Source organism: Bombus huntii, chromosome 8 (genome assembly GCF_024542735.1).
Source record: "Bombus huntii isolate Logan2020A chromosome 8, iyBomHunt1.1, whole genome shotgun sequence".
NCBI classification, from domain to species: domain Eukaryota; kingdom Metazoa; phylum Arthropoda; class Insecta; order Hymenoptera; family Apidae; genus Bombus; species Bombus huntii.
Genome location: NC_066245.1, coordinates 6665439 through 6680881, shown reverse-complemented (window position 1 = coordinate 6680881; position 15443 = coordinate 6665439). Strand labels below are relative to the sequence as shown.

Below are 15443 nucleotides of genomic sequence, written 5' to 3'. Positions count from 1 at the left end.
CGCGTGTGAGTCGTCATGGGAGAGAACGAAATCTGTCGCACGAAACATCGAACGTACGTTGATCTATCAACGAATCGAGAGAAAACAAAGCTAAAGGAAAACAAATGTAAAAGAGTGATGCTCTTGTCGTTCAGGGGCGCTGCAATCTCTGAAATGGCCTGATCGAAGGGACGCGCATAACAGGATGTCCAATTTTCCACGTTGCCGCGAGCAAGGTTCGAATTATTTTTTAACTACCTTTGCATAGAGTAACGATGATCGCCCAAAGATGAAACCCAAAAAATATTTTTACTACGAGAAGAACGAGTCGTGTCAAACGGAGAAACGCATATCTATAGATTAGAGTGTGTGTGTGTATATATATATATATATATATATATATATATATATATATATATATATATATATATATATATATATATATATATATACACGTATATATATATACGTGTACGTATATATATATATATATATATATATATATATATATATATATATACACGTATATATATATATAGTATATATATATAGTATATATATAGTATATATATATATACACGTATAGTATATACACGTATAGTATATATATATATATACACACACGTATGTAGAAATATATATTTTGACGAATCGAATGAGATACGTTTATTTTAAGGCAAAGAGATTGTTATTAGTATCTAGTCCATCTATAATATCTTCCGTTTCATCAGAAACATTTCGATTCTTTTCCTTTTCTTTTTTACTCTTTCCTCTTATCTTATTATAGGTATCGATATTGGGAAAATAAGCGAGAAAGAAAAAAAAATAAATATATATATATATATACACATACATATACCTATCTGTACGGTGATATAAGTATAATTATATATTTCTTATATCGATTTTTCAAAGTGTAACGAAGCCAACGTGAGCGATCAATAAATTGGACTTGAAGGTATCGCCTGTCGGACGATGTTATTTCTCGATAATATATTTCATGACTGTGTTGTGTATCTATGTTGGAGAATCTGAGTCTGGTTTGTTGCCCGTGGAGCGGTTAATAATTTTAGAACGAATGCAAAAAAACTTACTTATGTAAGATTCGAACTATTTAACACTTTGATAGAACGATAAATTGGAAAGGAAAATTTGACCAAACGAACTTGAGCTCCAAAGTAATAAACAACGGTTCGAAATAACAAACGAAAAAAGATAAATTGGCACTCTTCAAACGCGACAATGAATTTCAATTTCTAATCTTCGTCGTTCATTTTCAATCTTTTACAAATTGCGAAATATTACTTATCTAATTAAATTGCTCGAGGTCGATAAAACTGAGTAAACAGAAACAACGAGCGGTTTCCTGCCTCGGCAATGTTCCTTCTCATAAAAACATATGTAAATATGCAAATTAACGAACGACTATACTTAGCAATTAGCGATAATTCTCAATTATGGTAGTAAAAACGATGTAATTTGTTATCGAAATCCCTTTGTGTTCATTCCTGGACAATTCACATTTGCCGCGTCAAAATTCACTTCATGGAGATCCACAAAGCTGCAATGGCACGTAACATTCCTGAAATCGTGAAATTAACGTGGAAAAATTCATCTTCGATACTGTCACTCTCGTTCTCTTCCTTTCTTTAACTAAGAATTTCACTTACGTTAAAATTCTTTAACTAAGAATCCATATACGTAGTTGTATCAAGATCAAATCCACGCACACACACACACACACACACATATATATACATACTTGGCGAATAATTTTTCTTCTTCGTCTATCTAACAGATCGCCATAAAGTTGTTGTCACTGTAATTGAAAATCCTCACTGCGAGATCGACTTGGGCAAACGTAGACAGAATGAGACGAATGTATCGAACCGTTTCTTTTTGGCTTTATTAATTTATCCGTGTCAACGATATTACAGAGAACGATTATAAAAATGTACGTTCGTAATTTCTACCCTGTTGAATGACTGATCCTATATTTGATTCGAACACGAGCTAATATTCCAGCACAATCGATCGAAGACAGTATTTCCACGATCGATCAATCGATGATCTATTGAACTCGCGCGTACGACAAAAATGCCTATCTACTGTGCACGCGTGTTAGGCAGCACGGTTATCTGTTTTACGACAAAAGAAACATATAAAAAAAATTCCATCGCTCGATGGCGTGTGTATATCTGTTTTACGATACATGTGTATAGATACAACTCGATGTTGTCGCATGGATGATACGAACTACTTGCAGGATATTACTGTTTATTATGTTTTCTACTTACTATGCGGCATCCAAACTAAATAAATAGTTCGCATAATGGAAACGGATTTGCAGCGATCGTAATTGCATTCTCACGAAAAAGATTCACATATGGTCTTGTTTCACCTCTTCCCGTTGATAATTGCGGATTATCGTCGTTTATTTCATACGGCTAAACTCGTCCGGGTGTATCCGGCGATCCTCGCAGAACCGCCAGCGTGTAGTTACTATTAGCGACACTTCGAGTAACAGAGACTTCGCGGAGAGAGGAAATAAGGTGATCACAATCGCGAGAGATCATTCAGACGGAGCTGATCAGAAAGCGGTCAGTCTTCTCGAAATGAACGAACGATATCACCGATTAATCTGGCAGAGTGTGTAGTCGTTCGTTGGTTAGTCGAATTTATCGGGAATTAATAAACAAGCAAGAGGCATAAAGAAATACGAGAGAGAAAGGAGGCAACGATAATAACTCTGCCTTAACTCGTCATGAGAATACGATCTACGTGTGAGATAGCCTAAACTCTATGTTTTAATTATAATCCTCGATCGATCGAGTCGAACGAAGAACAAACACGTTTCAGATCTCGTTCACGTGCTGATGAATATTGTATGCCCTTCCGCCTCTTCTCGACTCCTTCGGCACCACGGCCAGGTGCTGCGGCTCGATCTCCATTTGCTCGATCCTTCTATCGTTCGAGCTTTTCTCCGACGAAAATAATTCAGAGGGTTTCGAATAAACGAACGTCGTCTCAGCTCCGTTCGATTGGCCAATCGTAGCTGAACCCTTCAACACGTTGTCTTGCGCACTGAGCAGTTGCTTGAATCGTTCGTCGTTCTTCTCTTCTTGATCCCAATGAACTCGAGCAGACCTGGAAGTTGTGGATGGGATGGCACGTTGGCTGCTTGCTTCTTGATGATTGTTCCTGTTGGTCAGGTTCAGTTTTGGATTCAGATTAAGTCCAAGCCATTGAGAGAAAAGAGCTATCCCTTGTTCCGCGCTGGCTGAAACCGCTGCTATGAATTCCTCCGTGTTCAACGAATCCTCCTCGTCCTCTGTAGTCTCGGTGGTTTCCGTCGTCTCGATAGTGCTGCGAGGAAATTCCAGTTACGAGGAATTAACGATAAAAACGTTCGTAGTCGAGCTACGATGGCGGTCGAATACGAATGAAACGACACCTCGTAATTGGATACGCGTCTCGTGTATCGTTCGCCAAACAGTTTTCAAAGATCGTACTCACGCAGGGGCTTCGATCTGTCGCACCACCTGATTGAAATTGAAGCATCCCATGTGGTAAGTGGCTTGCGGTGTGCCCAGCAGTGCGGGCTCGATTACCAGGCAACCGTCGTAACCAGCTTCCGCCTGCTTAATCGACGTAAATTTCGCGCATATTTGCGCCAGATCTGACAGAAGGTTCATGCAGGTTGGCCTGTTGGATGCGTCCACTGTAAAATGTCGTAAATGATACTAACTTCTCTTTGAAGCTGCCTAAATATAATAAAGGAATATTCGTCACATCTAACTGTAGAATAGAAAATAATTCTGTCATTCATTACCGATCTTAATGGTAGCATTGTGTACGGGATTATCGCCGTAGCTGAGGTTCAACGAGATATTCTGCTCCTTCTGCTTGATGTTGATGCACGCTCGACCATCCAAGTCGTCCACCACGAGACCACCACCGATCGCCGTCGTCAGATTTAGATCGATGCAACACAAACAATTGGAAGTTTGACAAAGACATTGCGACTGCGGCGCGGTTGATCTGCCCACGGCGTCTGGAATATCCCAGGAAAGTAGCGTCTCTGTCGTGAGAAAAAATACAAAGGCGCATCAGAGAAACTCGACAAGAGAAATGAGATCGAAACGAAAGTCGTCGATCGAAAGTCGACGAAAAATATCGTCCCCGATTTCCATCCACCAGTCGATATTCTCGAAAATTTCTCTCGGCGCGTGTTGACATCGTTTCGATTTCTCTACGCTCTACGAGCTGCCGAACCTTCCTCCGCCGAAAGGCTTTGTCATTCTCTTCTCGAAACGACAAACAAAGTGCGCGTACCGCAAAGTGTGTCGCGTCACACTCATGCGTCAGAAAGATGCCTCTATCCGCAAACTTTCTCGCGTTACTGGGACAAGTTACCGACATCTTACGATCCGCGATAGAAGGTAAAACACGGAACAACGAATTCTTTAAGTTAAAAAAAAAAAAAACAGAAAATAAGCAGTTCTCGATCGAAATAACGAAACATGAAGGCGATCGAGAGAAATGGCCGAACGTAGCACGCGCCATCGTGTTAAAAAGCGAATTATCGCAGAAGAGGGCCGCGATTGGTATGCGAACGTCGAACTTTTGTTTACCAGCGCGTCACGAACGTCGGCGTACGTATTTTCAGTCACGAACGTCGAACTTCCGACGTTCGTTGCTTGGAGAATGTCCAATGGATACTGCAAAAAACCGCGAGAAACGTTTCCACGAGAGCGTAACTAATCCGTGTTGCTCACCGAGCAGTCCAGCGGAAGACACCACGACGACGGCGGTGGTCAACAGCACCAGAATCGTGAACCTGACGGCCATCACCAACAACAGTTGTTTCCCAGATATTCGTACAGGGGCGATGAGTCGATTTTCGCGATGAACTATCGCTGGAAACTCGTGGACAGAAACTCCAACAACCAACTAGCAGCTGTCAAAAGGACTCGCGCGTCGAACAGGCCTGGAGATCCTGCCCAGCAAGGAAGCAGCTTAAATCTGGGCACAAAGCCGGGCGCGGGTCTCGGATCGGTGATCGGCTGGCGGTCGGCACGAAAACTGGCGACAGGATTCGCCACAGCGACGATGAGGTGCCACGCCATTGGCCGAGGTGCGGAGGTAACAACGGGCAAAGAACCTCATCTGGGTGACCGGGTGACCTCCTTCGGCAACCTGGTACCAGGAGAACTTACGCGACTGTCCTCTCTAGCGATGCTCGGTTTGCTCATTGGGGGGCATCGACAAAAACCACGGTGATCTTCTTTTCGTATAGTTAGGATGTCGTTCAGAGCACATCGGTAAAAGCAATCTCTTTTTCCCTGCGTTTCTTTCTATCAGAATTTTCATCGCCCCAACAGTCCGACGATTTCCTTCATTCGCTGCGATGCGAATTGTTTCTTCGGATTTAGCAATGGATAAAAGTGAAAATTCCCGATCAAAGTGGCAAAAATCAGATTTTTACCAATGCAATTGAAAAACCAAAATCTAAATAAGGACTTTGGTATCTAGATATTATAAGAATATATTTCTATACACGTCAATTCTCCACGAATGCATAAAGATCCACAGTCTAATAATAACGTCCGTTTTCTTTCCTTGCTTCTCTAACCTGGATCGTAACGAGCGTAATGACAGTAATACGAGATTAACGAGACCACGATCACCATACTTCTCCGAGTATTCTTCTTTTTCCGGTAATTATATTTTCATCGGCCATGCCTTTGACTCGTAATATTCCTGGCTTTCCCTGATCGATCGCGCAAATACGGAAATAAATAGATTTGAAACGAAAGGAGAAGGAAAAGCGTACGCATGGTTGGCCGCGGGCAAACAGAATCGTCGTTCCGCTTGGACACTTGGTGAATCGCGCCACATATATATTACGTATATACAGCTACTCTATATAATATATTTCGATATCGTTATTTTTGCGGACCAAAGGATGCAAGAAGATGAACGGTAGCGATACGTCTGACGATTTATTAAACGTCCGCTCGATACTTAATTTCCTGTTTACAAACTGCAGGCTGCTCCCGATTGCATTATGTTTTCGAAACGAACACCAGCATCCCTTGACGTTACGTAAAAACTCGTTTCCCTTGATGACCCACATATCCTCGGCGTCGTTCATCTCGTCGCACCTTTTAGAAGCCCAGAGGACCATGGACCCCATTATCTTAAAATACACCAGAGTCGAACGTGTGCATCCCCGACAATAATTATCCAGCCCTCCTCAACGTTTGACAGCCTGAATTCCATTGTGCAGTCTTCATACCGACGAACAAGTATTAACCAAGGTAAACCACTCCTGACCGCTACTTTCTTCGACCCACTAACCGGAGAAAGGCCCCATCTCGACCATCAAAACACGCTTCGGACTGGCCATCTCGGTTGATTTTATCAGCGAACGTTTGTCATCGTTTATGATACTTGAAAAATGTCACGATACCAACTTGATGGCTCGTGATTTTGCCAGGATAAATCTTCCGGCTGAATGGGTAAATCTTGGGTAAGTAGGTAAAGTCTATAAATAAGAATAAAGGTAGGAGATTCGTAAGGCTAATCAGTTGGATACGAGACCAACGACCAGTTTGAAGGTCGGTGAAAAGGTCCGATAATTGTAACGTGGTAAGAGCGAGTTGCACGCTGGACGAATAAAGAATTTCCGGCATGCTCATTGTGGATGCACCGCGATTACCTCGAGACAACGTAACTTTATGGCGATAGAAATTTTTGCGAAGTGGGACTGTCTATTACAGACGTCGTGATCGAGGTTTGTATTATACCGTCCAAACATGCTTGAAACCTACATAAACGTTTACTGCCATTTGTATTACAATTTAACGCGTTGACTATCGTCAACAGTGACCCAAGATGCTAATTTTCTTTCTTCTTTTTTTTTTTTTTTTTGGATGATTAAAATGAGATAAACTTCGCTAAAGAATCTCGATTAAAGAAGAACGACGAGAATGATTTAACTAGATAACCACGTTAGAAAACAGTGCGCAGATACGACATAATATTTTACAAAAATGAAACGTTACGATGCAGTATATTTCTTAAAGAGGAGAAAAAGAGGAAAAGGTAATTCAGACGAACTATCTTCTATCTGTTATAAAAAGCCATTATTGCTTTGGACGGGTAGGTTAATAAACGTTACATCACGTCGATTCGATGTACATCACGACGCAAATTGAAATTCATTCGAGGATCAGAAACAAGAACTTCTCCTTTCTGATTTCGCGATCTCGCCGTGTTATGAGATGAATCATCGTGGTACCGTTCGAGAGTAAGTCTTTCATCGAAGATGAAAGGTCGCTAGCATTTGGCTCGAACGTACTTGACCCTGGTATCGGTTCAAGGCAAAGCGAAAAGCCGCTTTGATTTTCAACGGTGCAACGTGGAGAATCCGATTTGAGGAACCGATTGGGGGAGATCGCACACGATCGGTATACTATACCCTGGCTGGTAGGGAATCGTTGTCTTATTTACCCAGAGCGAATTAGAATGCTTAATAATCGTAGCCTCGGTCGAGACAGGTGGTGGTGGCTTGACCGACTTTTAAAGAAACCTTGGGGGGAGTTGGGCGGCATCTTCAGTTAGACATTGGCCTCCGCAAGACGAAGAGTCGGAAAAAAGAGCTGAAGGGTGCGACGAAGAGAGACGTCCTTTTCCAACGATCCTCTTCACTTCTATACGAAATTTTCGTCTGGTATATACTTTCTGTCAGTAGCACAGGTCAGTGAAAAATGGTTTTCTAGTTTCGTTAATTTCTTCTTCTTTTTCACCGAGACGCTTTCAGTTTCATCGTTAATGGAAATAGCGCTCTAATCTAATCTAATTCTAATCAATTCTTTATCTCTGATTCTATGTAATGTAGGCTTCTCATTGTTCCAATTATACCCGAGACTTTTAACTCGAGCGAAGAAGTTCAATTTTCTGTCACGTTATTAATCGTAGTAACTAAGTCCGGAAGGATCGGACACATACCTACGCGTACCTGATCACCGTTTCTCGTGACGTGACCGCATATTGTTCCGCACAAAGCTGACTGACGCGTGTGCTTCCTGAAGCGTTGTTCAGGTACCATCCGAACGGTGAACTTCTTGCAAGAGACGTCTTTGGCCGTGACCGTGATTTAGGTCAACCGGTCGCAGACAAGAAGTTAGCACGCGTCGTGACGAGCCCATTAGTCGAAACAAGAGGAAAAAGTCGTTCCTCCTACGAGTTCGCTGCTCGAAATGATTGGTCCCGTCGGAGGATCAACCGCGCGTTTCACCCTTTGCCGAGCTATCGTTAACGAGCGTGAACACGTGGTCGCATTGTTCACGGATCTCTAACATCCGGCAGTTCTGCGTGACAGCCGACGTTCCGTTAGCTTCCCTCTATTTCGGATCTGTATCTGCACGGTTTGCTTTCAGAAACGAAGACAGCATCGTTGATAAACCTTGATTCATAAGTCTAATAAATAATAATTATTCCGTTTGAAAAGGGTAAGGAACAAAGGAACAAAGCTTTGTAAATCGCCAACAGGAAACGGTGTACCTATTGTCCTCGTTAAAATTTACTGCAATCGCTGGCTAAGAGATAGCGTATCGTTCGTAGCGCGTTGAATATCAATACGTTTCGATATAAGATCTTCCCTTTGTGCAAAGCCGAGTGACAGCGGTAGGAAAATACGGAGAATGTCAAGCGCATGGCTGACCTTCGCGAGCGTACGATGCAAACGATGAATATTCGCGTCCGTGAATCTTTAGGCTTTGTCGACTTAAAAACTTTGTAGGATGTACTCGTGTCATCGTCATACTTTGATTTACAGGACAAGAGCGAAGATGCGGCTGTCGATGGTGGTCGAGTTGTTACTGATCGTCCTTCTGATCGCGTTCGCCGCTTACGGCAGAGTGATCGGTAATGATTTTCAAGAGTTTCCACATTGTTAACGTCAATTCTTGTAATGGCCTGGTAATTTCACGTGACTTCCTTGCTTGTAGAAAGGAAACGTTTATTGAAGGATTGAAGTTAATAAGAGATATAATTTCGAAGGATGAAGTCACTTCTTTTAGAGGTCTAACGAACATAACTTAAAAATTGTGTTCGAAAATTACATGTTCCTACGTAACACGGTATATCCTTGCTAAAACGTAAAATTACTCACGGTAGAAAATAGATTCGGAAAATTTATTTTCTTCAATTTCCTCGCGCTCCCTGTTCCTGAAAAAGGCAAACGTGCATGTATATACGCGATGAATTTATTAATTCCATAGAGCGCGATGAGAAAGCAGAAGATAGAGCGATCAGGGATGTGAGCGGTTCTGAACAGAGTAACGTCGGTATATCGACGTTATCGTTGAAACAGGCAACCGACAACGTGAACAGATACTGCACTTGCAATGAGAACATATGCAATTGCTGCAGAGACTTCCATATACCGTTGGTGCAATTACAAGGACCAGGTAAGCGTTGTGTTATTTAATTGAACGTAATAGAACGCGGCCATTAGAAAGGATAGTAATAAAGGAAACGGGACGATAAACAAATGTCGCGTTGTTAGATCCTTCATAGACTATTCGTTGAAACATCGTTGCATGTAATTAAACGCGAGCATGTACACAGAGTGTCCAAGACTGATACCAGTTATCGAGACGATAAAAAAGCGTCTATACAGAAACCTCAATGTTTATTTTTGAAGTTACGAACTGTCGAATCGCTACTATGATGTAATAAAAAAAAAAAATACTTTTAATATTGTCAATATCGCGAAAATAGAAGTTTTGCGACACTCGGTGTTGTACGATGTTCGTACGAAGCTTGATAGAAAATTTTTTGGATGAATCGCAGCACAACATATCGGGTTGGCAACTTGCTGAAATCGACCAAGATAAGGATTGCATATCTAAATATTTTTACGTACATGAAAAAGTCCGTGTGCTAGAAATGTGCATAAAAAAATGTTACTAAAACGCCTCGATTATCCGCGATAGTACATAATTAGATGGTATTCCGTATACTTGTTAAAGACTTGAACAAGAATATCGTCCATTACAGGATGTGCATCATTGCAATACTTGCAAGGGGATAATTTGGCGGTGCAGCTTAGCTTCGGTGATAACATTCTAACAAGCACAATCGTAAATGGTAAGTACTTGCGTCGCTCATACATTTCAGAGTCTGGAGATAGCGTCACAAGCGCCATGCAATGTCACAGATTTATCTCTGTTTGAAAGCTCACGGCACAGCCAGAAAAATTATTTGCCTGAAAAGTGTGTTAATCGTTTAGCAAAACGATGTGAAAAGTCTGCCGGAATTCAGGAAATGCGTCGAGACTTTCACGACTAACGTGTACGCGCCGCACTTTTAAAAGACGAGTGCGCTTTATCGGTTCGAAAAATGTTTACAAAAAATTGAAAAACTGTGTTAAAAAGTCGATATCTCCTCTGTGTTTGTTCGCCGTGAGACGAATGCTACGTCAGAAATAAAGTATTTATAACGTATAAACATCATTCGATCGACTTGCGTCGCGACCGTTCGAGGAGAAAGTGCGGCATACATTAAACGAATAAGGAAACACGTTCCCTAAACGATTTCTATGATTACTATGACGATCTACGATGATTTGATATGACGCTTGATACGCTATGGGGTTTTAGGAAAGAATCCAAAGCCCGTATGCGTCCCATTACCTGGAGGGTTTACGAAATTCTGTGGAAGAATTTATTCCATTAAACGGGATGCTAAAAATCACTTCAAAGCCTGCCTTGGACTGGAATTACAATCAGCGACAGAACTCGAGGCTAGTTTACGCGTTAGCTGCTTTAGGTAATGACACTTATTTCATAATAATATTCATTAGTCGATAATATTTTTACAAGTCATACAGAAAGAATAAAATGTTTACGCAATTGCCATATCATAGATTTGGCCCTGACGGTCTAAAGTTGCGCCCAGCAGAACCACTTCCGGTAGTCGAAGCCGAGGCCCCGGAAGAAGACGACGATGACGATTTCTTTGGCCTCGGTTCGGACGATGACGACGAAGACGATGATGCCGAGGATAATGCACCGTTGGCTAACTCCGTACCAAATTCTTCCGCGGAAGAAGACGAGGAAGAAGACGACGACGAAGATGTTCTTGGATTCGGAGCTCTATTAGATATTATAACTGGCGAAGATGAGACCGCAACGAAGAAACCAAAAGTAACAACGCCTCCGCCTCTTCTCCACTTCACGATTCCAATTCTAAGTAAGCCGACATCGTCACCAGTAGATTCTAACGTCGCAAGTAACGTTGCCACTAACGATTTCGAAGAGGACAACGAGTATAATCAAGAATCCTCGAACATGAGCGGAGAAGGCAATATCGAAATAAATGAGGAATCTGCAGCGACCGATACGACGGGTAGCGAAGCCGAAGAGATCGTTACACAGGTCTCCAATAAGATAGCTTCCTATACGAAGCCGGATAAAACACCGATTAAGAAATTCACAGCGGTTGATACGAGTACGAAAAAGCCAAGCATCACGAGCTCCAGCATCAACGCAATCGAAAATGAAACGAACAAGAAGAAGAAACCCTTGAAGAAACCGATTAAGGGCGAAGAAGACGACGATGACGATATTCTAGGAGATAGTCTAGACGACGATGACGACGACGACGATGAGGATGAAGAGATTTTAAACGACGACGACGATGATAACGAGAAGGACAGCGAAGCAGAGGAGGACGAAGATGAGAAGGTTGACGGAAGTGAACACGAGAATCACGAGGACGAAGACGAGAAAGGCGAGATCGAAGATTTAGATGACGACGACGACGAAGAAGATGCAGTGATCAGCGCGTTGGTTTATGACGAAAAAGAGAATGGAAAGAAGAAGGGCAAAGTGAAGAAGCATCACCAGTCTTCCGAAGCTTACGATGATGACTCGGATTATGAATTAGGCTTGACCGGGCTTTTGGCAAGAAGCAGGCATTCGAGAGACAATCGTCAGAGCAAAGAAATGAGATTCTAAGTCTTATATTCATGCTCGCCCCGTTCTATACACGTATAGAATAATCAAAAGAAACCGTGAGACGATAGTTTTCCAAATAAATCAATCGATTATCGGCGAAGATTGAGTCCAAAGTTTAAGTAATCGTTCAAGATTGGACTTCTTTGTTAAATCGAGGAATATATGTTAAGAAGTATGGAGACTGATAGCTTCTTTTTTTTTTTTGATAAGAATCGTTTTATTATTTAATTAACTACTAGTAGATAACAACATATGTATAATACTTTTTGTAAAAAGCTTCTCTGCTAATGTTATTCGGACATCATGATAATAGATATGATAGAGTTATACATATTAAAATGTAACTTTTATAAAAAGTCGCCATATAGATCTGTGCAAATAATTTAATGCTATTTAAGACAGTAATTAATGTAATTTATGTACGGTCGTATAATTAATTTATTGAATCTGTAATTAAACATATACCCTTATTAAACTTATATCTGCATTAAATAAACTTATATCAGCTTATACACAAACGGTATGTACTTTCTGCATGAAAAGATTGTTCACGGGGGATTTGAATGATTTCCAGCTTTTTGTTACTTTTATCACATACGTTTTTTGAATACATCAATCGAAGCAGTTCGTTATTTTGTACAAAAAGTAAAAATCTATTTACATCGACAAATAGTAGATCAGTTACACATCAATTTTAATGATTATCTCTAAATAAACTTTTCATTCGGTAAATAATAAATAAATAATTTCGAAATATAGGTTATAATCACAGTCAATAAATTATCCATCAGTGGGTCAAACGTTTTATCAGTAGAGATCGACAGTGCCCTACACAGAACTACAGAACTCACGCTTGAATTTCGTATAATCGATGAGCACGAAACGGTATATAAACACGGTATTACATTCCAATCGATATCATTTTGTGGGTTCAACCGATCGGCAACGCACCTTTCTCTTCTTTCTTCGCCAAAATCATGTTCAAATTGTGCAGCGTTTTTGTGACACTCCTCCTAGTACAGACAGCCTGGTGTTCTACGTCTCACGATAAAAATATTAAAGCTCTTCAACAAGGTAACCCATAATTTTTATGACAATCAAAGTGTTAAAAAGAATTTCATTCGGAAACAGATAGTAATTTTAGACACTTGGCTCGTTTCATGAGACAATTTTATACTGAATCGATTATATTTACATAGTTCTGGCCAATTCAGTGACGTACTATGACCCGAATACCGGAACTGAGCTAAACGAAGAGATAATCGATTTAAAACTAAATAATTCGATTGCTACAAAGATATATCGACGTTCGCTATGCCACTGTAAGGAGAACAGTTGTAACTGTTGCGTCGGTATTCGTTTCGTTGGTTTTAATGGCCCAGTGTGTATTAGAATTACAATCGATACAGACAGTAAAGCTATCATAACCGCAGACGGAGACCCAATATTAACACATCGCTTTAGAAGTAAGAATTTTCTTTTCTTTTCTTTCTGTATATTTATCGAACTGTGCTTTCTCACGATATATTTTAATTATAGTGCATCCACGCCCGATATGTGTTGGTCTTTCCAACCTTATAAATATTTGCGGTCAATTCGACTTTTATTATATTAATAACCATTTGCGATCTTGTACGAGCATCGATCTTCAGTTTCTCTTCCTTCGATTTTCGGGATTCCGATTTCCATGCGTTCAAATTGGCGATGACGGGATCTCTATTGCCAGTCTAGGACTGTTACCGAATCAGATTGGCACGGAGTCAGAGAATCAAGTAACCAACCCGGAAATATACGACGAAGTAGATTTCGAACAGCAGGATCTGGAAGTTCATGACAATCAGATGTCAATGTTGACTCCCGAGCAAGAGGCACAAATTGGACAATTAAAATTGCGATCACTAAGAACGAATTAATATCTGCGTAAAATGACATAGTTATTATTAACTAAAAAGTAGCGGTAATTTTATTCGTTAATTTAAAGATTAATTTCTAGTACCTATTGTTATTATTGTTATAGCTATTGTTATTATGTACCTTATTATTGTAACGTACAGTGTATAATAATGTTGGACCACGTCTCTATGGTCATACCTGTTATCGTTTCTTACTATTTGTACCGAGACAGTATATCGAATAAAATGCGAATATTTCCAAGTACCCAAAAATCACCAAACATCTCATCAAAGCCTGCTTTAGACTGAATTTAGAATTAGCGACAGAACTCGAAGCTAATTTACGCGTTAGCTGTGTTACATCAGGTGACTCTTTACGTAACCCAGAATCCATCCCTCGGTCGAGGCGGCCACTAGTTGTGCAAATATAATTAGTCGGACCACAATAATTCTTAATTGTTATAAAATATATTTAAGTCGAGACGTTCCTTATTGTTATTGCTCCATCAGGTAAAAAATGGGAAGGTTGCATTTTTCCCATGTTCAACGATCATTTCCACCCGCAAGCGACTAGTGGTGGGGCGACCAACACCCAACAATAGTTTTCCTCTGCGATAGCATCGTTACCGAACTTCACTGGTTTATCGTCCTCAGATCAGTCAACATCTCTTCGCTTGTTGTCATCCTTAGATTAGTCTATATCTCTTGATTGGTTTTCCATCTTTAGATCAGTCATCTGTTTAACTTATATTTGTACACACCGAGCGTATCTGTCTATATCTACACGTTGTTGGGATAAAATATATATTGTAATCTGTTATTCTCAGTGTTATAGTCAATTCAACCACCTCTGTTATCCTAACCGAAATAGGAAATCGACCACTTCGTGACGTCGATTATATTAGGTTGTCCGAAAAGTTTCTGTCGCTTTATAAGGAAATAATAGACGCAAAATGTTTTTTGTTTTATATTAGTTTATTCAATTATGCAGGAACATAATAATAGAAATAGAACGAAATGGATCATATCTGATTCAATAGAATTGTATCGGCATATGCGTCTTAGGACGTTTCGATACGAAGATGCTTCACATAGTTGTTTAGCCACAGAGGATTAACACTGTACGATGCACATAATGTAATAAACAAACTCTGGACAAAACGATTTCATGTTCAAACATGTTCAAACTTTTCGATACCCCCCTCGATCAGTACAAATGCACGACCAAGTTCTCCACGAGTCAGTAGTAGTGCGAATGAATATCAGTATCGAATCAATCTAACGAATCAGTATAACGATTAGTATCAGTACCGCAGTATCGCGCAATCTTATAACGAGTATCATCGAGCGAGCAACGCTTCCGATTAACTTTGTATTCTACATTTTAAAATATCTGTAAATATAGTTAACGAAATCAACTCGTTTCGTTATTGATTTAACCAACAACACGTCTCACCGTCCACCATAAAATGATATAAAACAGAAATTGTTGTTCATCTGTTATCGTAATGGGAATTTACGACTTCCGTTGGCGTGCTTC

At 40.4% G+C, this 15443-nt stretch overlaps 2 protein-coding genes across 2 annotated transcripts; one reads left to right on the top strand and one right to left on the bottom strand.

Annotated features, from left to right (window-relative positions):
• Positions 1-745: 745 nt before the first annotated feature.
• On the bottom strand, positions 746-7409 carry LOC126868851 (uncharacterized). The gene is made up of 4 exons (XM_050624792.1): positions 4758-7409; positions 3812-4060; positions 3496-3700; positions 746-3345 (listed from the first exon to the last, which is right to left on the bottom strand). The coding sequence occupies exons 1-4, from the start codon at positions 4828-4830 to the stop codon at positions 2835-2837; spliced, it is 1038 nt and encodes a 345-aa protein (XP_050480749.1). The 5' UTR covers positions 4831-7409; the 3' UTR covers positions 746-2834.
• Positions 7410-7582: 173 nt separating this feature from the next.
• LOC126868843 (mitotic apparatus protein p62) lies at positions 7583-12529 on the top strand. Its single transcript, XM_050624767.1, has 6 exons — positions 7583-7743; positions 8825-8913; positions 9270-9458; positions 10051-10140; positions 10653-10821; positions 10919-12529. Exons 2-6 carry the CDS (start codon positions 8838-8840, stop codon positions 12009-12011), a joined length of 1617 nt encoding a protein of 538 aa, XP_050480724.1. The 5' UTR covers positions 7583-7743; positions 8825-8837; the 3' UTR covers positions 12012-12529.
• The last annotated feature ends 2914 nt before the right edge of the window (positions 12530-15443 follow it).

What these genes read in the sequence shown, in the direction of transcription:
- LOC126868843 (XM_050624767.1), top strand. Translation starts at nt 8,838, where the DNA reads ATGCGGCTGTCGATGGTGGTCGAGTTGTTACTGATCGTCCTTCTGATC. An exon ending in AACAAGCACAATCGTAAATG is followed by an intron (nt 10,141 to 10,652) that starts GTAAGTACTTGC and finishes ATGGGGTTTTAG; the next exon opens with GAAAGAATCCAAAGCCCGTA. An exon ending in TTACGCGTTAGCTGCTTTAG is followed by an intron (nt 10,822 to 10,918) that starts GTAATGACACTT and finishes GCCATATCATAG; the next exon opens with ATTTGGCCCTGACGGTCTAA.
- LOC126868851 (XM_050624792.1), bottom strand. Translation starts at nt 4,830, where the DNA reads ATGGCCGTCAGGTTCACGATTCTGGTGCTGTTGACCACCGCCGTCGTC. An exon ending in CAATGCTACCATTAAGATCG is followed by an intron (nt 3,701 to 3,811) that starts GTAATGAATGAC and finishes GACATTTTACAG; the next exon opens with TGGACGCATCCAACAGGCCA. An exon ending in CGACAGATCGAAGCCCCTGC is followed by an intron (nt 3,346 to 3,495) that starts GTGAGTACGATC and finishes ATTTCCTCGCAG; the next exon opens with CACTATCGAGACGACGGAAA.